Source organism: Chiloscyllium punctatum, chromosome 23 (genome assembly GCF_047496795.1).
Source record: "Chiloscyllium punctatum isolate Juve2018m chromosome 23, sChiPun1.3, whole genome shotgun sequence".
In the NCBI taxonomy this organism is placed as follows: Eukaryota; Metazoa; Chordata; class Chondrichthyes; order Orectolobiformes; family Hemiscylliidae; genus Chiloscyllium; species Chiloscyllium punctatum.
Genome location: NC_092761.1, coordinates 53,257,535 through 53,277,994, shown reverse-complemented (window position 1 = coordinate 53,277,994; position 20,460 = coordinate 53,257,535). Strand labels below are relative to the sequence as shown.

Sequence of the window (20,460 nt, the reverse complement as noted above, 5' to 3'; positions counted from 1 at the left end):
TTGTCCAAATGCCTTTTAAATGTTGTTAATGTACCCACCTCAACCATTTCCACTGGCAGCTCATTCCATATGTGTACACCCTCTGTGTAAAAAACGTTGCCCGTCAGGTTCCCTTTTATTCTTTCCTCTCTAACGTTAAACTGATGCCCTCTCGTCTTCTATTCCCCAACCCTGAGAAAAAGACTGAGTGCATCCATCCGATCCATGCCTTTCATGATTTTATACACCTCTATAAGGTCCTCCCTCAGTCTTCTACGCTCTAAAGAAAAATGCCCTAGCTTGTCCAACCTCCCTCTGTAGATCAGACACTTGTGTATTGGCAACATCCTTTTAAATTTCTTCTGGACTCATTCCAATTTAATAACATCCTTCCTATAACAAGGTGACCGAAGCTGAAGACAATACTCCAAGTTCAGCCTCACCAACGACCTGTACAACTGCATTAAAACTTCCCAACTTCTATACGCAATGCCCTTACTGGCGAAGGCCAGTGTACCAAAAGCCTTCTTCACTGCCCTGTCTACCTGTGACTTCATTTTCAGAGAACAGTGGATCTGAACTCCAAGGTCCCTCTGTTCCACTAAACTCCTTAAGGGCCTACCATTCATCTTGAAATTCCCACCTTGATTTGACTTTCCAAAATGCAAAATCTCACACTCATCTACATTATGAATAGGAAGAGAATAGAGGGATATGGACTGAATAACGTAGCTGGTTTGTTTTTTTAGTTTGGTTAGGGCACAGGCTTGGAGGGCTGAAAGGTCTGTTCTTTTGCTGTACTTCTTTTTCATTCTTTGTTCTTTTGCCTCTTTGTTCCTTTTTAAGTTTAAAATGGACCACACCAATCTACAGACCAGACCAAAGAACAAGAAATGGAGGAAGAAATATGCAAGCATTTATGAAATAAGTGAAGGACATGGGATAATAAACACGAGGGATTCTTAAAGACTGCCAAAGCAAACTGGCAAGAGTTGAGGAAAGGGGAAATGGTAGTAGAATTTTGTACTGTATTCAGAAATCCTATCTTATCCAAAATATAAAAAGGACTGAGATGATAGGAATAACTATTAAACCTGGAAATCTTTCAGAACCAGAGAAGTAAAGTAAGTGCAGGGAAACATCCAATCAGCAGCAATCACATGGTAATGAGGTTTAAGTTAAAGACTCGGTCAGACACATATTGTATTTGGGAAAAAGCTACTTTTGAAGGGAAGAGCATGGAACTAGTAAAAGCACATTTGGAAAAAAAGCGACAGATAAAAAGCTGGAATGGTAATGAGCAATTTTTTTCAAAGAGCTCAGAAAAAATAAAAATTAAGAAATAGGCAGATGAATGAACAAGAATTCTAACTAACAAAGGAATACACTAAGCAGGCAGACTTCAGATGATGACAAAAAAATACAAAAAAGTTAAGATAAAGGTCTAGAAAAACTAGAAAAGCCCAATTTAGAAATTAAACTTTCAAAGAATATTAACATAAGTAACAAAGGCAAAATCAGGCAAAACAAAGGCAAGACACTCAAGTTCAATTCACAAATGACAACAAGATAACAGAAATACTGAACAATTCATCTGTCAAGGTAGAAGAGGAAACAATTGATAAGTCATTTAAACCTTAGAGAGAATAAAACTTCTGGACCACATTTGTCAAGTCTACTCATTTTAAAAATCTTACATAAAGACAACAGAGACACGATTAAGCATAAATAAAAGATCATTAGTAAAAGGAACAGTGATGAGAACTGGCAGGCAGCTAATCTTATTCCTGCATATTAAATGGGTGATAGTTCCCTGGTTATAGTCTAAGAGCCAGTTAGTTTAACACAAATGATGGGACATGGAATCTTCACTCAAAGTAACAGAAAAAGACATTGAGAAACTGAAAAGAAAGTAAAGAGTAAAGTGATATTTGATTAAATGAATTGAAATATTTGGAGAATTGACAATAAGACTAGACAAAAAAAACAAATGTAATATGTTTGAATCCTCAAACGGCCGTTACCCCATTGGTAAAGGCATCATGTTGTAACCTGATAACCAAGATAAGAAAATGTGGAATTAGGTGACATCCAGCAGAATTGGTAGCAAGCTACATACACAATGAATAAAAAGACTTGCATGAGATGAGAAAAATATATTGACTGGGAAATGGCAGAGGGTGGTGTTCAGTCAGGATTAAAGTAGAGACCTCTGCTTTTAACCATGTACATGAACTGCATAACACCTTGAACATAATAGAATATCCATAGCTTCAACTGAGCAGAGAGAAGGGAGTCCTAGTTTAAGAGTTAAAAATCACAACACCAGGTTATAGTCCAACAGGTTTAATTGGAAGCACACTAGCTTTTGGAGCGAAGTTCCTTCATCAGGTGGTGAAGGAGCGTCACTCCGAAAGCTAGTGTGCTTCCAATTAAACCTGTTGGACTATAACCTGGTGTTGTGTGATTTTTAACTTTGTACACCCCAGTCCAACACCGGCATCTGCAAATCATGACTAGTTTAAGAGCTGCAATTTCAGGGGTCTGCTGACTGGCAAAAACAAATTTAAACAGTGATATCACAGGAAAATATGTGTTGACTGGTTCATGATTTTAACGTGTAATGTTTGGAAGAAGCGATTAACTGAGAAACAATAGGATTAAGTGGAATTTAGGGCCAATATAATAAAGGAATATAAGTAAATAGAGTAAAAGAAATACAATTAGCATAAGGGAACCACGTAAGTATTCTAACATAAGCATAATTTAAAAAGGGAAAAAAAAGGGAAATCATGGCAGCAGAGCCTGCACCAGTAATATGCTCTTCCTGCGTATGTGACAAATCATAGAAGCTTCAGTTGTCCCTGGTGAACGTGTTTGCAAAAGTGTCCAGCTGTAGCTACTGGTCAACCGCATTTTGGAGCTGGAGCTGTGGTTGAATTCACTGTGGAGCGTCTGTGTTGTTCAGCAAATTGTGAATAGCCTGTCCATGAGATAGTCACTCCACAGGTGAAGACTAAACAGGCAGAAAAGGCCACCAGCCATAAGACATAAGAGTGGAAGTAAGGTCATTCGAATCATCGAGTCCACTCTGCTATTCAATCATGGCTGATGGGCATTTCAAAGCCACTGACCTGCACTCTCCCTGTAGCCCTTAATTCCTTGCGAGATTAAGAATTGTCAGCATAACTGCTCTGAAGACATTTAATGTCCCGGCCTCCACTGCACTCTGTGGCAGTGAATTCCACAGGCCCACCACTCTCTGGCTGAAGAAATGTCTCTTCGTTTCCACTTTAAATTGACCCCCTCTAATTCTAAGGCTGCACCCACAGGTCCTAATACCTGATGGAAACAAGCCAGGGTACAAAAAGGCAGACAATATTCCAGTGGCCATCCCATTTCAAACAGATATACAGTTTGGATACTGCTGGGGGGGGGGGGGGAGAATGACTGTGCAGGGTAAAGTAGTGAGATCCAACTTCCTAGCTCCATGGGTGGGTCTATTGCACATGAGGGGAGGAAGAAGAACGGCAGGACAGTAGCAGTAGGGGATTTAATTGTAAGAGGAACAGACAGACATTTCTACAGCTGCTAAATAGACTCCAGGATGGCATGAACCTTCCTTATGCCAGGGGATGTCACTGAATGACTGCAGGACATTCTGAAGGGGGAGGGCAAACAGAAAGAGATTGTGGAACATATTGGTACCTACGACATTGGGAGAAAAAGGATGAGATCCTGCAGGTAGAATTTAGGGAGCTAGGAAGTCGATGAAAGAACTGATTTTTAAATTACTTCCAGTGCAGGTGAATGCGCAGATAGAAATAGAAGGTTAGTCCAGAGGACTGTGTGGCTGGAGAAATGGTGTAGGAGGAAGGGCTTTCAACTTCTGGGACATTAGGACCTTTTTGGCAGAGGTTAGACTGGGACCTGTACAGGGCAGACGGATTGCAACTGAACCGGAATGGGACCAGTATCCAAATGGGAAGGTTTGTTAATGTTGTTAAGAAGGGTTTAAAATACCATGGCAGAGATGTAGGATCCAGAGAGAAGACTTAGAAGATGAACATCCAAAAGATGGGAGTCAGGAAGGCAGAGAAATTCTCGGCCCGTTAAGGTGTAAAGGTTGGACAGTATTTTAAGCCAGAAGTCAGATGAGTTGAGGACACATGGGGATATAATGTCATTGCTGTCACTGACAGATGGCTGAGGGGGGAGGCAGGTTGTCACCTCAATAGTCCAAGTCTTCAGGAGAGACAGAAAGGAGATAAAAGAGGAGGTGTCACAATATCGATCAGGGAATCTATTGCAGCAGCAAGTAGAGATGACATGTTAGAAGGCTCTTCAATGAAGCCATATGGTAGAACCTAAAAACCAAAAAGGAGCAACCATATCGCAGGGGGTGTATTATAGGTTCCCCAACAATCTGACAGAAATAGAACAGCACATACGTAGTCAAATTTGAGAGAAGTGTTAAAGTAATAGGGTAATGATAATAGGAGACTTCAACTTCCCTGACATTCACTGGGTAGTCATTATGTGAACTTTAGTCAAAACAAAATTCTTAAAATGCATCGTGGAGAGCTTTTCAAGCTAGTTCATGGAAGACCTAGAAGAGACGCAGTGGTTCTGGACTTAATTCCAGGTATGAAACTGGACTCTGACAGGAAGTCTGTTTCCAGTGGGGATCTGCGGGGGGTTGATGCTGCTTCCCTTGCTGTTTGTGGTGTTCATTAATGATTGAGCTTAAACATAAGGAATATGATCAAGATGATACGGTTAAAAATTAATAGAGCAATAAATAATGAGGACAAGACCTAAAAATTGCAGGAGTATATCAATGGCCAGTGGCAAAAGGGGCTCAACCTGGAAAAGTGGGAGGTAATGCACTCACAGACAGAAAAAAGGCAAGAGATTATACTATACATGGTAGGACCCCGGAAAGTACTGAACATCAGAGGGATCTTGATGTGTACATTCACAGATTCTTGACAGATAGATAAAATGGTTCAGAAGGCATATATAACATTTGCCTTCTTTAGCTGAGGCACAGAATACAGGATCAGGGATGTTATTCCAGAATAAAATGCTGATTTTGGACAACTACAGTGCTGAATGGAGTTCTGATCACCACATTATAGGAAGAATGAGACTGCATTGAAAGTGTGCATAAATTTACCATGCTGCTGCCAGGGCTGAAGGGTGTAAACTGTAAGGAAAGATCAGATAGGGTGGGATTATTTTCCTCAGAGGGATCAAGATTGAGAGTTGCATAAAATTATGAAGGACATTGATAGGACGGGCAGGAGAGCTATTTTCCATTAGCAGAGCGGCCAATAACGAGGTGGTGCATTTCTAAGGGAAGGGGTAGAAAACCAAGATAAATTTTCTTTTCATTCACTCATTGGCCGGTCCAGCATCTATTGCTCATTCCTAGTTTCCCTTGAGAAGGTGGTGGTGACGTGCCTTCTTGAACTGCATGCTATAGGTTGACTCACTATGCTGTTGGGGAGGGAATTCGGGATTTTGATACAGCAACACTGAAGAAACAGCAATATATTTCCAAGTCAGAATGGTGAGTGGCTTAGAAGGGAACTTTCAAGTGGTGGTGTTCCCATGCAATTAGTGCCCTTCTAGATGGCAGCGGTTGTGGATTTGAAAGGTACTGTTTGAAGATCTTTGGCAAATTTCTGCAGTGAATTGCGTAGATAGTTCACACTGCTGTTCCTGAATGTCAATGGTGAAGGGGATGGATATTTATGGATGCGGTGTGAAATAAGCTTTGTTCTGAGTGGTGTCAAGCTTCTGAAAGTTTTTGGAAATGTACTCACCCAGGCAAATGGGGAGCGCACTGAACCACACACCTTACTTTGTTTTGTAGATGGTGGCCAGTCTTTGGGAAATAAGGTGGTGACTTAGTCGCTACAGTAGTCCTAGCCTCAGACCTGTACTTGTATCCACTGTTTTTATATGGTAATTCCAGTCCAGTTTTTGGTCAGTGGCAACCCCAGGATGTTGATAGTGACGGTTTCAATGATAGTAATGCCAGTGAATTAAGGGGCAGTGATTAGATTATTTCTAACTGGAGATGGTCATTGACTGGCATTTGTGCAGTGCAAATGTTACTTGCCACTTGTCAGCCTAAGCCTCAACACTTGAAGTCTTGTTGCATTTGGACATGGACTGCTTCAGTACCTGAGAAGTTGCAAATGGTGTTGAACATCGTACAATCATCGGCGACCTTCCCCACTTCTGACCTTATGATGAAGGGAAGGTCACTGATGAAGCAGCTGAAGATGGTTGGGTCTAGGACACTACCCTGAGGAACTCCTGCAGAGGTATACTGGAACTGAGATGACTTCCAACAATCACAACCATCTTCCATTTTCCACAGCCAGGTACAACTCCAATGAGTGGAGAGTTTTTCCTGATTTCCACTGATTCCAGTTTTGCTGGGGCTTCTTTATGGTACATTGGGCCAAATGCAGATTTGATGTTGGGGCTATCACTCTCACCTCTCCTCTGGAATTCAGCTCTTTTTGTCTATGTTTGAACCAAGACTGTAGTGAGGTCAGGAGCTGAGTGATCCCGGCAGACCCATCTGGGCATCAGTAAGCTGGTTACTGTTGAGCAGGTGCTGCTTGATAGCACTGTTTATGACATCTTCCATGGGCTAAAGTAGGCTGATGGGGCAATAATTGGATATGTCCTACTTTTTGGGTGCAGGACATACCTACTCAATTTTCCAAATAGTAAGAGAGAAGCAAGTGTTGTAGCTGTACTGGAACAGATTAGTTTGGGGCACTGCAAGTTCTGGAGCACAAAACTTCAGTACTATTGCCGAAATGTCATCAGGGTCCACAGCCTTTGTAGTATACAGTGCTCCTGATAGCGAGTGGAGTGATTCAAATTGACTGAAGACTGGCGTCTGTGATGCTGAGGAGCTCTGGATGGTGTCGAGATGGATCATCGACTCGAATAAGTTTTGGGAAAGTTTCAGCCCTATCTTTCACACCTTTGTGTGGGCTCTCCCAATGTTTAAGATGGAAATATTCGTGAGCTTCTACTGAGCTTACTGTCCACCACCTTTTATAACTGCATGCCAGAGGACTGCAGAGCTTAAATCTAATCCATTGGTTGCGGGATTGCTTAGCTCTGTCTATTGTTTGCTGCTTATGCTGTTGACATGCAAGTACTCCTGTTTGGTAGCTTCACCAGGTTGACATCACATTTTTAGGTTTGCATGGTGCTGTCCTGACATCCCCTTCTGTTTTGGTGCCACACAATAAGATGTGAGGTGATGTCAATGATAAGGCAGGATTGTGCATCCACAATCTTGTCATGAATAAATGCATGTCTAATGAGGTCAAGGTCTAGTGTGTTTTCCCTCTTGTTGGTTTCTTCATACCTGCCACAGACCCAATTTAGAAGTTATTTGTCTTACGTATCAACCAGCTTGATCAGTCATACTGCTTCTGAACTCTTAGCTCTGGACATTGAAAACCCTCATCCAGTGAATATTCTGCACCCTTTTCATCCTGTGCTTCCTGTCTCCTCCTTCAACATGAAGGACACAGATCCAAAGGAGGATGGTATGTGGTAGTCAGCGGGATGCTTCCTTGCCTATGTTTGGCATGATACCATGAGAGCTTATGGGGGTCAAGTCAATGCTGAGGACTATCAGGGCAACCACCTCCTGTTTGCTTATCACTATGCTACCATATCTTGCTTGTGGGACAGGACATACCCAGGGATGGTGATAGTGGTGTTTGGAACAGTCATACTCACAGAATCATACCTTACAGATAATGTCAGACCTGTTGGTTGAGTTGTCTGGCCTTAGTTGTAAGGTGAACTTTTAAGGTTCACAGGGCTGTTTTTGTTCCCGGTACCTAGGTTGATGCCATGTGATTCTGTCAGTTTCATTTCTTTGTTGAGACTTTCTAGTGATTGATTCAATTGAGCAGCTCGTTAGGCCATTTCAGAGAGCAGCTGAGAGTCAATCAAATTTCTGTGAGATCTGGAGTCACATGAAGGATGGCAGATTTCTTTCTCTGAAGGACATTTGAGAACCAGATGGGTTTTACCAGCAACTGATTGTGGTTTCAGGGTGATCGTTAATTCCAGATAATTACCGAATTAAAGTTCCACCATCTGCCATGGTAGGACTTGAACCTGAGTACCCAGAATATTAGCTGAGTTTTTATATTAAAAGTTTCATGATGATGCCACTAGGCCATCGCCTCCGCATTGAGGAGAAATTAGCTTAACCCAGAAGATAGTGAGACTTTGGAGCCACCTGATAGAATGGTTGTCAGAAATTCTCATCATTTTAACAATATTTAGCTACTTGCATTGGCACAGCCTCCAGGACTACAGGCCAAGAGCTGGAAAATGGAATCAATGCAGTTAGATCTTTTGTCTACTCGCACACACATGATGGACTAAAAAGCTTCCTTCCACACTGAAAAAGTCTATGAGTCTATGATACAGCTCAAAGGACAAAATGAAGTCAGTCACCAAAATAACTCAGAAGTTGATATTTAATTTTCATGACCCAAAACAGCTCCTGAACATATTTATTTGTGACCGGAGATAGCAGAAGAACACCGAGAAATGGAAGATGCTAAAACGTAATTACAAACCCTCAAATAAAAGTAAAATATTGAGGATGTTGGAGAAACTCAACAGCTCCCGTAGCATCTGCGCACAAAACACATAATTCATGTTTTGAGTCTAACGAGACTTCTTCAGAACTTCAAAAATACTTTTTGCTTCTCAAGCATTTTTGCAAGTCTTAAAATGCATTTAATGAATGTGAGTATTTCTTTATTTACTTGTGTTTTAAGTGGCTTGAAAATAGGTTTGAATCATCTGAGAGCTGAGAGACTGTTCAATGAAATGCATCCAATCAAGAACACCACCAAACCAATTTTCAGATCAGAATCCATTAGCAAGGAAGTGATTGTACTGGAAGATTATTCTCAATGTGAGAGCACCATGAGAATCACTCTCATCAGTGACAATATGCTATTAACAATACATCTCATGAACTGTTTGGATTTACTTCAAACATCTTCTGAGAAAAGCACTTACTGCACTACATGTTGCTAAGAAAAATTAAATACATTCTGTGATCTACTTTCACCACTAACAGAATAACAAATGGATAAATCTGAATAGATCTTGCATTTTCCCCATATACAAAGTGATTATTTGCACACCAGAGTTAGAAAAGGAAAAGAAGGGGAAGGAGAGCTGGGGTGCAGATGGAATCAAAACATAGGAGAGGACAATCCAAGGGTGAAAAAGGAAGGGAAGGGAGGAGTGAAGTGTGAGGCATGAGTGGAATGTTTGGAAAAGTGTAATTGGAAGAACAGAGAGTGGTGAAGTTGAACTTGGTGAAGTTAGAAATGAAGATGCAGGGGAGGGAGAAAGGATGAGAGTAAGGACAAGAAAAAGGGGAAGCAGGAGAGCAAAGGAAAAACTGGTGAAGGCATGTGTATTAATGGCAGCAGAAGTTCAGTTTGGATAAGTGTGAGGTGATGCACTCAGGCAGGACAAAAATGGCAAGGGAATACATGATGAATGGTAAGACCCTGGGAAACACCGGGGATCGGAGGGATCTTGGTGTGCATGTCCACCAGTTTGTTAAAGTATGAGGACAGGTGGATAAAGCAGTTAAGGTAGCATATGGTACACTTGCCTTTATTAACCAAGATGTGGAGTTTAAGAAAGAGAGGCTTTGCTGGAACTGTATAAGATGGTTATACCACAGGTGTATGCAGTTCTGGAATCCACATGGTAAGAGGAATGTGATAGCACTAGAGAGAGTATAGAGGAGATTTACCAGGACGTTGCCTAGGCTGGAGAGTTTCCATTATGAAGACAGTAGGGGCATAAGGTAAGGTAGGCAGGAAGAAATTTTTTCGCAATAAAAGCAGGATAAATGATCAGAGGCTGTAGATTTAAACTTGTAAAGTACAGAAGGATTACAAGAGTTCTGAGGAGAAACTCCTTCCTCAGAGGGTGGTGGGAATCTGGAACTCTGCCTGTTAGGGTGGTCATTAAAAACCTTCTTTTAAACTATTAAAAGCTACTTAGATGTGCACTTGTATTGTCAAGACATTCAAGGCAATGGGTCAAGTGCTGGAAAGTAGGATTAGACTAGTTTGTTGGTTGTTTTGGATCAGTGCAGATCTGATGGTGCAAGTCCGTGTTCTGTGCTTAAAAGAGGGGAAGAACAGCAGAGTCAGGATATTCAAAAGAAAAATGATTGGAGAGAAGAGGGCAGAGAGATAACACTTGTGAGACAAAGGGAGAAGATAACACAGTAGGCAGGAGAGGAAAGTGGAGAGAGAGAATTTGGTCGAGCCCATGGGTAATGAGTTGCAGAAAGCCAGGGAGGAGCAGAACATGGCTATGCTGCAGAACAGAGAGAAAGACTTGCTATAAGTAAGGTATTGACTGTGTGTCAATACCTTGGGGAAAGGGAGGATTAATGAGTGTTAGGGTACAACTAAGAATAAGTGATTGCTCGTGACTTTTCTTTCTAAAATGTATTTGGAGCCTTGTGGATTAAAAGGAGGTGGAGAGCTATCTCCTCCAATATATCTCCTGAAGTTTGACGTTTGTTATGAATGCTACTCCACAGGTGCACTGTAAGGTTTGTGAAAAACAGAATTCCAACTGCTTTCCTTCCTTAGTCCCAGGAATGAACTGTGAACTTTACACAGCCCACAGGGGCAGCACGTAGTAAGGCGCCATACCTCTGCACTGTCCTTCAGCCAATCTGTCCGCGGCAGCTCGGCAAGCTGGGAAAAACGCCTGTCATAAATGCAGAGATGGAGGTGTTTATCCAGGACCCGGAAATCTTCATAACTCCTCTTCACAATCCAACTTCTGCCCTGCAGATAGAGGAAGATTTACTGAAGATATTGAACTTATGTCATTTTAGAACTGAGCCAAAACAATTCAAGCAACTTGAAAAAGATATAGCTTGTATCAACAACTGTCTTAGGAGGAGTTCTGAACATGTTATTAACATAATGCAAATTGCATCTTTTAGAAAATCTCTCTAATCAGGTTTCCTACTGTGCTACAATACAAATTAGCAGAAGCAGGACATTAATCCCCTCATCTCTGCTCCATCATTCAACAAGATCATAGCAGCTCTGTTTTAAACTCCACATTTTCCTCTAACCCTAAAAGCCCTAGTGAAGTCAAAAATATTGTCCTCTGTTACCCATGACAAGGTAAATATTCCTTCCTCATCCATCTTGACCTGTCTGACACTTTGAACACAATTGACTCATCATTCTCTTCCATTGTGTCTCCACATTTTTCCAGTTTGGTGGCAGTTCACAGGCCTGTTCCATTTTAATAACTAAATTATCATCAGAAAATTGCCTCCAAGGTTTCTCTTTCCAACCAACGGATTCTCTGGTGTCCTCCAAAAATCTACCTTGGCTCCTCTTACTGCCCATCCTCATGCTGCTCCTTAGTCATCATTTAAAATCAAAACTATTGTTGCCACATTAACAATTATGGCCCCTCCATTCATCGAAGTTGTTTACCTAACATCCAGGTTTAGGTACAAGAAATTTCCTCTAATTAAATATGAAGAAGTCTGAAGCCATTGTCTAGAGTCCAAATCAATCTGATCCCACACCATTGATTCCATCACATACCTTGGTAAATGCTGAACCAACCTGCTTGTATCCTTTGTTCCCTTTTGACACGAGCTTTCAACCATAATATATGGTAAAGCCCCCATAGTCCTACCAGACCAGCAGGTTGGTTCAGAGAGATGACTCCTTGTGGCTTAACCTGAGGCTCACCATGCTTCAGGTGAGAGGAAAGACTAAGAAGGGAGAGTCCTTCATGAGTGTGGAAAGTGAACCCACAGTATTAGCATTACACAGGATTACAAACCAGCCATCCAGACAACTCAGGTATCAGACCCACTTTTAACAATATATACATGCCGTCACTAAGGCGGCTTGTTTTCCGCCTTTGTAACATAATTCATCGCTGTTCCTGCCTTAAATAATCTGATACTGGAAGCCTCATCTTTATTTTAAGACCTCCAGATTTATTTTTCCTCTGTCATAGTGTTGATGACTGGGCCAGGATTTATTGCTCATCCCTAACTACTATTCAGAAGGTGGTAGTGAGCTATTTTTGTCAATTGCTACTGTTCATTTGATGCAGGTACACCCACAATGTTTGGAACTGACTTGCAGGATCTTGATCCCACAAAAATGAAGGAACGACAATGTAGTTCTGGGTCAGGATAGTGCCGAGATTGCAGATGGAGGTTTGCCTGTGTAGTAGCAGTCATGGATTTGGAAGGTGATATGAAAGTAGTCTTGGTGTTTGATGCAATGTGTCTTGTAGACACCTTGCTGCAAAATGGGTTGAAGGAGCGAATAGATATTTGGTGAATGGGGTAACAATCAAGCAGGCAGTTTTATTCTGGATAGTAATGAGATTCTTGAATGTTTCTGAAGATGCATTCACCTAGGTAAGTGTAGAATATTCCATTACATTGTGCTTTAATATCAAAAAGTTACGATTGAGAGCATTTAACAATTATGACACAATTTGTCCAGTTTCCATATTCTACCCTCAATAGACTAAAAGGTCAACAAAAACTCCATTGGCATAACCAAACTCAAACCACATGCTGTCATGACCACCCCGTGTGCTTTGTGAATTACATTAGCTCCTGGTTAAACAAGGTCTTGAATTTAAGATTCTCATTCTTATTTTTAAATCAGTCCATGGGGTGGTCCTTCACATCTTTCCTCCAGACCTACATATTTCTAAGACATCTACACTCCTTTCATTCCAGTCTAATATATTCCAGTGCCATAGTCTCTTGAGCATCCCTGATTTTAATCACTCCATCACTGACAACTTCACCTTCAACTGCCTCAGCCCTAAGTTCAATCTCTCCATAAACTTCTTTACTTCTCTACCTCACAATCCTACTTTAAGGCACTCTTTAAAACTTACCTCATTGACTAGCTTTATGCCATCTGATACAATATCTTTTTTGTGGGTCTATGTCATATATAATTTTATATTACCTCTGTGAAATCCTTTTAGGTATTTAGTACATTAGAGGCACAACATATTTGCACATTGTTTTTGTTAGTGTCAGTCCAAACAAAATCCTTTCTCATGTCCAACACGAAATAGAGTCACAATTATGAACAAGTCTGCTTATTTAAGTGGTTGTCACTGATCTTCTTTAAACCTAATACCAAATGGCACAACTTAGTATTAACCAATATGAGACTGAGGTTGCATGAAATGAATTTAGGGATCATCACAAATTTGTATATTATATGCCCCATACCTTCAAGACATCTCTGTACATTTTTCAGTGTAGTTCTATCCTGTCAAAGCATTCACCACAACCCTTTTGGTGATCACCTCCAGCTTTCTATTGATACTCTTCATCTGGACACTTTACTGTTAGAAATTTTACCTCTTAATTTTTAGTGTCATGTTGGAACCCGATCATATACCTTCTGAAGATGCAAGTGGATTTAAATCCTTTCAAAAGACCTTGTCTACCTAATTACAAACTACATAAATGCCAATTGAGTTAAGAGTCAATGAATTATTCCTTAACCTTTATTGCTTAAGTATAGCCTCTAGGCTCATGCTTAGATTTATTTTTAGCCAAGGTCAGTTTATCACTCAAGATGGTTCACTACACCAGAGAAGGTTTCCCCACACCTAATCTACCAGCAACGTGTACAGGAAGCACCTAAGTGCTTTGACCAATAATTATCCCTTGACCAGGATCACAAACACATATTAGTATGGTCATTACATTCACCGGGACTTGCTGGATACTGGCTGTGCTGCTCGTTTCTCCACCGTACTGAAACTAATGTAGTTCATTACTTGTATGGTGCTTTGAAAGTCAACATCTGCAAGTCATAAGTGGCTTTTTTTTTATTTTTCATGGCACGTAGGTGTCACTGGCTGACAAGGCCAGTGTTTGTTACCCATCACTAACTGTCCTTTTAATTAAACTATTTCAGAGGGTACTGCGGAGTCAACAACATTTACGATGGGCCTGAAGTTATGTACAGGCCACACCAGCTAACAGCGGCAGTTTTTCTCCCCTAAAGGTCATTACTGAACCAGATGAGTTTTTACAGCAAATGATAACATTTTCATGGTCTCTGTACAGTGACAAGCTTTCTGTTCCAGATAGTATTAATTTAATTTCAATTCCACCAGTTTCTATGATGGGATTTCAACCCACATCCCCAGAGAATTATGCTGAGCATCTGGATTACTAGGCCAGTGACAGCATCTCTAGGTTACCATTCCCCCAAAACACACAGCCTTTCTTCAACATTTTAAAGTCCCTAATCAGCGACATTTAACGTATGTTTACACATATTTTCACAAGACCATTACCATTTACAATAAAGCACCCCCCTCTCCCTTGGGGATCCCTTTGACTAACTGGAGCAGTCAACACCAAGGCAACAGTGCAGAATTGCAATGCTGATTTCTTTTGGAAATTGTACACAATTCATTGCATAATCACTCAGATTAAAATGCATTGACATATATCCACCTTCCGTCTTTTATATAAAGTTGCATCTCTGGGTAATCGGAACTACTCAGACAGAATGTCTAAAATACATATTTATAAAATAAAAAGAATATAAATGATGTCCAAAATTCAGTTAAAATTCCAGGAAGCATTTGAAGTTATTCAGGCCCCAAACAGAGTAATTACCCAGACCTCTGGGTACTGTGAAAGGCTGGGGGGCAGTGGGAGCACAATTATGAATAAAATTTAAACTACTCTGTTCCATAATCAGCATAAACTATTTCTACGGAAAAAAAAAGATTACGAGCAGTCCAAGAACAACTTTCCAAAGAAACATCTGTGCTCCTTCATAATATCTGTCAGTTTAGACTTTTCATTTATTGCTCCAGAGCCGATTCTGAGGCCCTGGTCCACAAGGAATTAGACCACAGTTTGTAGCCCTTTGACCCTTAGAGCTGTAGTACATCAGTGTAAGCAGAAAGTGCTACTTTCTCACATGTCGAAACAGAGTGAGTACAGCCTGGTACACATTTCAAACACTAAAATAATTCAACACTCTTGGCTCAACAGGAATGCAATTGTATTTGATTCTCAGAGAAATTGGGAAATACAGGCTTGCTTCTGCTGACTGCAGTGTATGTGTGTGTGCGCGCTTGTGAGAGAGATAGCATTGCACTTTGAGAGACAGAGGTGCCCTTGAACCATGTGTGTGCACGTGAGAGAGAGTGAGCAAATGAGAGATTCTTGCTGTTTGTGCATGAGAGAGAGAGAGAGAGAGAGAGAAAGACAGACAGAAAGACACAACGAATGAGAACGAAACAAAGAGTATATGAAAGTGAGGGAGAGAGATGTCTTTACTGCCAATTTCTAAATTAGTTGCTTTTCAACCCTTATGTATCAAGAATCCCTCTACCTCTGTTTAAAATATTTAAATACTCTGCTGCACTGCCTTTTGAGGAAGAGTGTTCCAAGGACTCATGATCCTGTGAGAAAACTACACATTCCAGGTGTTTGTTTAGTGAAATATCTGAACAACATCCTTCATTAAACAAACTACATCCTTCATTTAAATTCATCCTTAAACAAGGCAAGTAATACCGTGCAGACTATTTAAGATGTGGTCACACCACTTCAGCTGTATAACTGAAGTATAACCGCTGTACTTCAACTCCTCTTGCAATTAACAATAACGTTTATTACATTTCCCAATTATAAGCTTTCCTAAGCATGAATAGTAACATTTTGTGACTCACGCAAGACACCCAGATCCTATCAGAGCACTGCACACTCTCACCATTTCAAAATTATGCTTTTTTTTATTCTTGCTGCCAAAATGGATCTCTCATTTTCCTACGTTACGCTCTCTTTTTGCCCACACACACACCCAACCTACCTATATCGCATTGAAGCCTCATGTCCTCTTCACCCAACTTTTCAACCCATCTTTACCTCATCAACAAATTTAACATTGAAGTCATCAATTTAAATTGGAAAAGGTTGAGGTCCCAGCACTCACTCCTGAATCAGACCACTTATTATACCTTGCCAAATAAAACTGACTTATTTATGCCTTCTTTCCTGTTAGCCAGCCAATATTCTATTCATGTCATTATTTTCTCCCTATACCATGAGCTTTTATTTTTCATGATAACATTTGACAAAGTCCACATTTTTCTTAGTGTCCTGATTTAACTTCTACCATCAAGTGGTGGAGGTGGGTACAATTACAACATTTAAAAGGCATCTGGATGAGCATATGAATAGGAAATGTTTAAAGGAATATGGGCCAAATCCTGGCAAATCGGACTAGGTCACTGAAGAAATACGACATCAGCTAAATAGTAAAGACTCAGGTCATTCTCACATCTCAAGGGCTCCAAGAGCTTTAAACTGCAATTGTATCTAATTTCTGTACTAGATTCCAATTTCATTCTAAGCTTACTATCACCTGTGCATGTATTTGGGGTCACATTTTTATTATGTTTTTTCAGGTTAGTACATAATAAAAAATTTTTCATTCACTGAATAAATTTTGTAATTCAGCTACACCATTTTATATAGAAATATGGAATACAGATGACAATTCTGCCCTTTGAGCCTGTTCTGCCATTCAATATGGTCATGGCTAATCACTGAACTCGGTATTTGTTCCTGCCTTCCGTTATCTTTTGATCCCCTAATTCCTAAGAACTGTCTTTACATTTTTCTTGAACGTCTTCAGTGTTTTGGCATCAACAGTTTTCTGTGGCAGTGAATTCCACAGGCTGACCACTCTCTAGGTTTAATGTTGATCCAGTTAATTACATTCCATTGAAATGTGACATTCATGCTATAAGAATTAAAATATTGATTGCAACCAACCACGAGGGGATCAAAAAGGAGAGCCAAGACCCTTCCTCACCTGGTCATCAAAGTCTCAAAAGACTGGGTTTCAAAAGACAGGAATGCCTAAGGACAGTTAATCAGTCTTTTAAGTATTGAAATATTTTGATAGTTTTGTGGGGGAAGAGCGAGCCCATCAATATAAACTCAGCATAAGGAAACAAATTAGAAATTCGGGAGAAAGATCTTCAGCCACAGACTTGGAAAATGTAGAACAGGGAGTGCTTGAACTGAGTGCTGTAGGCACATTTAAGGGAAGCTGGACAAAAAGGAATAGAAGGTTATGATGGTGAAAATAAATGTGGAAAGATGAGATGAAGCTTGAGTAGAACCTAAGCACTGGGATGGATTATTTGGTCAAACAGAATGTTTCTGTGCTGTATATCCTTTGTATCTTGTGTGACATGCCCTTAATATGGGGGAGATTTACATATGGGAGAAAGAGAGGCCTGCAGATGCTGGAGATCAGAGTGGAAAATGTGGTGCTGGAAAAGCACAGCAGGTCAGGCAGCATCAGAAGAACAGGAGAATTGATGTTTTGGGCATAAGCCCTTCATCAGGAGATTTACATATGCAGAGTCCAAACAGGGCTCCATGCCCTGTCCCACCCCACTAGTGTGACATGGTCTACTTAAAGCCAATTTCAGCAGATTTCCCCCACAAGGCTATTCAAATAAGTCACAAACTGTCATTCAAAATCTGGTTAGATATCGTACTGTATTAAATCCCTTCAGTCCAATGCTTCTCGAGGATAATATTTAGTGGCATCATCTCATTCCTGAAGAAGTTGATTCATTCTAACTACAGTGAATTGTTCTTCCAAGAGAAATAATGTAATTTACTTGTCAACTGGCAAATTATTAATGCTTGGGCCTGCTTAATGTTTCAATTTCATAAACTTGATAGTCAATTTCCTGGCTGATTTTATTTATTTCTACAACTGATGGAACATTTATTATTGCTTTGAATGTGGGAAAAGCTTTTCCCAATGGTCTAAGTAACATGCATTGCATACTAATGTGGCTTTCTGTAAAATTAGTCCAGTATAACTATGTGTGGGTTGTGTAAAATCAGTACTGCCTGATTCCATCTATACATGCCATAATGACTCAAACCCTACAATTTCTTACACGAATTCATGATTCTCCTACCATTCTTTTTCCAGATCAGAGATTTTTTTTTGTTAATTCTCAGGATATGGGTGTTGCTAACAAAACCAACATTTACTTGATATCTGAGTTGTAGAAGGTGGTGGTGAGCAGTCTATTTGAACCACTGATGTTCACAGGATACAGGTGCTCTAACATTGTTGTTAGACAGAGAGTTTCTGCGTTTTTACCAAGCAATAAAGGAGGAGTAATGATAGATGCTAATGTCAGGATGACTTGAAGAGTGGTGATCTTTTCCTGGAGTTTTTTTCCCTGGTTTTCTGGGTATTAGAAGGCAGGATTTGAGAGATGCTGCCAAAGAAGGTTGGTAAATTTCACTGCTTAGACAAACATACAAAACCATAGGACAGGAAAAGGCAAAGTGTTCTATCAACCCTGCCTACATGATGCATCACAACTACGTTACTTCTGAAATGCCATGTGATTGCTTGGGAGCAGCATGAAATCAGGTAAAAATCCAGATAATTATTGGCAAAACAGCAAAGAGGGAGCAGGACAGAATTTCAGAAGCCATGGAGGAAGTTAAAGGTAGAATAGATCATGATAAGATAGGAATCTCTAGATTATTCCTAGTACCCCAATCCAGGAAGAATGGTTATAGGAAGTTCAAGAAGGTCAATGCATGGCTGAAGACATGGTTTACGAGGAAAAGCTATAGGTTCTTGGGGCAAAGGGACTGGTTCTGGGGAAGAAGCACTTATTCAAAAGAGACAGTTGCACCTGAATATGACTGGGGCCCGTGCACTTGTTCACAAATGTGGTTAGGAAGAGTGGAAACTGAATTGACAGGGAACAGCATACCAGCATACAGAAGTGAAAGAACAGAAAAAAGGTGTGTGAGGGAGAGGGTGTTTTAGCTGTACTAGTGAAGGAAGCAGTGCCATGTAAAATTAGATAAGACTAAGGAGGATTAATGCGTGTAACCACTACACATATTTTACTTGAAATGTTAACTGGGAAAACTGGATGTGTGAACAATAATGCAGATTAAAGAAAGATTGATTTTTATTTTCAAATTGAACGTCAGAAGTAAAACAGCATGGATTTAACATATTTGTCCACATGGGATATTTTTGAGAGGCAATCTAATACTAGGAGCGGCTACATTAAAAAAGCTGCGTAACATCAGCTTTTGGAGTTGAACTGCAGATTTTAACAGCACTCAGATCTCTATAAAACTTGAAAGCAAGAAGGATCTCTCTCTCTGTCCATCACCATTTGAGTGTAGAAAGGAAACAACACTCAAAAAACACTGGAAAAAAAACAAATTTCTAAATCAAGCAAAAACCTAGGTCAAACTGACCAGCTGGATCACCACTGTTGACAATAACGTAACATCACTGACTCAAAAGTCAAAAGAATTATGAGTAAGTCATCTCACGATTTAGACTTTTGATGCATAGAATAGGTTCTTTTTGCTTATAGTTGCCACATTTGATATTTCTCCAGAAATGTAAAATGTTCATTCTACTTGCAAATGAACGTGTGTTAGGAATCAGGAAAGTTGTTTAAATAGGCAGATTAATAATTAATCATTCATTTCTGCACTTGCTTAAAATTAATTTGTTTTGCTTTGTTTATTGGTGAAACCTGGTGAGAGTTTTTAAAAAAATGTTATATACTAGTCAAAGTCAGTCAAATTAACGATCATGGTGATTAAATGGTAAGGATGTTGATGGGAGGGATTCAGTGATGGCAATGCCATTGAATGTCAAGGGGCATTGGTTAAATTGTCTTACTCAAGATAGTCATCACCTGTAAAGTACATTGTCCAGGTCTTGATACATTTGAACAGCATCTGAGCAGTCATGAATAGTGCGGAACATTCTGCATACATCCCCACTTCTGAACTTCTAATGAAGGGAAGGTGTGGCTGAAGCAGCAAAGATGGTTGGGTCTAAGACACTACCTGAGGAACTCCTGCAGATATGTCCTGAAGCTGAGATAACTGGCCACACCCATTTTCCTACATACCAGTACAACTCCAAGCAACGGAGACCTTTTCCTCCCGATTCCTGTTTTGCTTGGGTTCCTTGATGTTGCGCACAGTCAAATGCTGCCTTAATGACAAGGGCTGTCTCTCTCACCTCACCTCTGGAATGCAGCTCTTTTTGTCGATATTTGAACCAAGGCTGTAATAAGGTCAGGAACAGGATGGCCCTTGTGGAACACAAATTGGGTGAGAATGACCAGGTTATTGCTAAGCAGGTGCTGCTTGACAGCACTGTTAATGACGCCTTCCATCACTTCTTCTAGAAGGATGAAACAAAAAAAATGTGAGTTCTACTAAACCTGCAGGAGATGAGTGAGGTCCTCAACGGATATTTCTCCTGTGTTTAC

General features: G+C 40.3%; 1 protein-coding gene across 8 annotated transcripts in view; it reads right to left on the bottom strand.

The window, feature by feature from the left end:
* arhgap32b (Rho GTPase activating protein 32b) overlaps window positions 1-20,460 on the bottom strand; it is a 572,293-nt gene that overhangs the window by 150,965 nt on the left and 400,868 nt on the right. For 6 of the 8 annotated variants that reach the window (XM_072593008.1, XM_072593005.1, XM_072593009.1 and 3 more), the window contains one exon: window positions 10,749-10,886. In XM_072593008.1, the coding sequence (XP_072449109.1) occupies window positions 10,749-10,886 (138 nt within the window). The remainder of the gene's footprint in view (window positions 1-10,748; window positions 10,887-20,460) is intronic. The other 2 variants (XM_072593010.1, XM_072593011.1) reach the window with 1 other exon arrangement.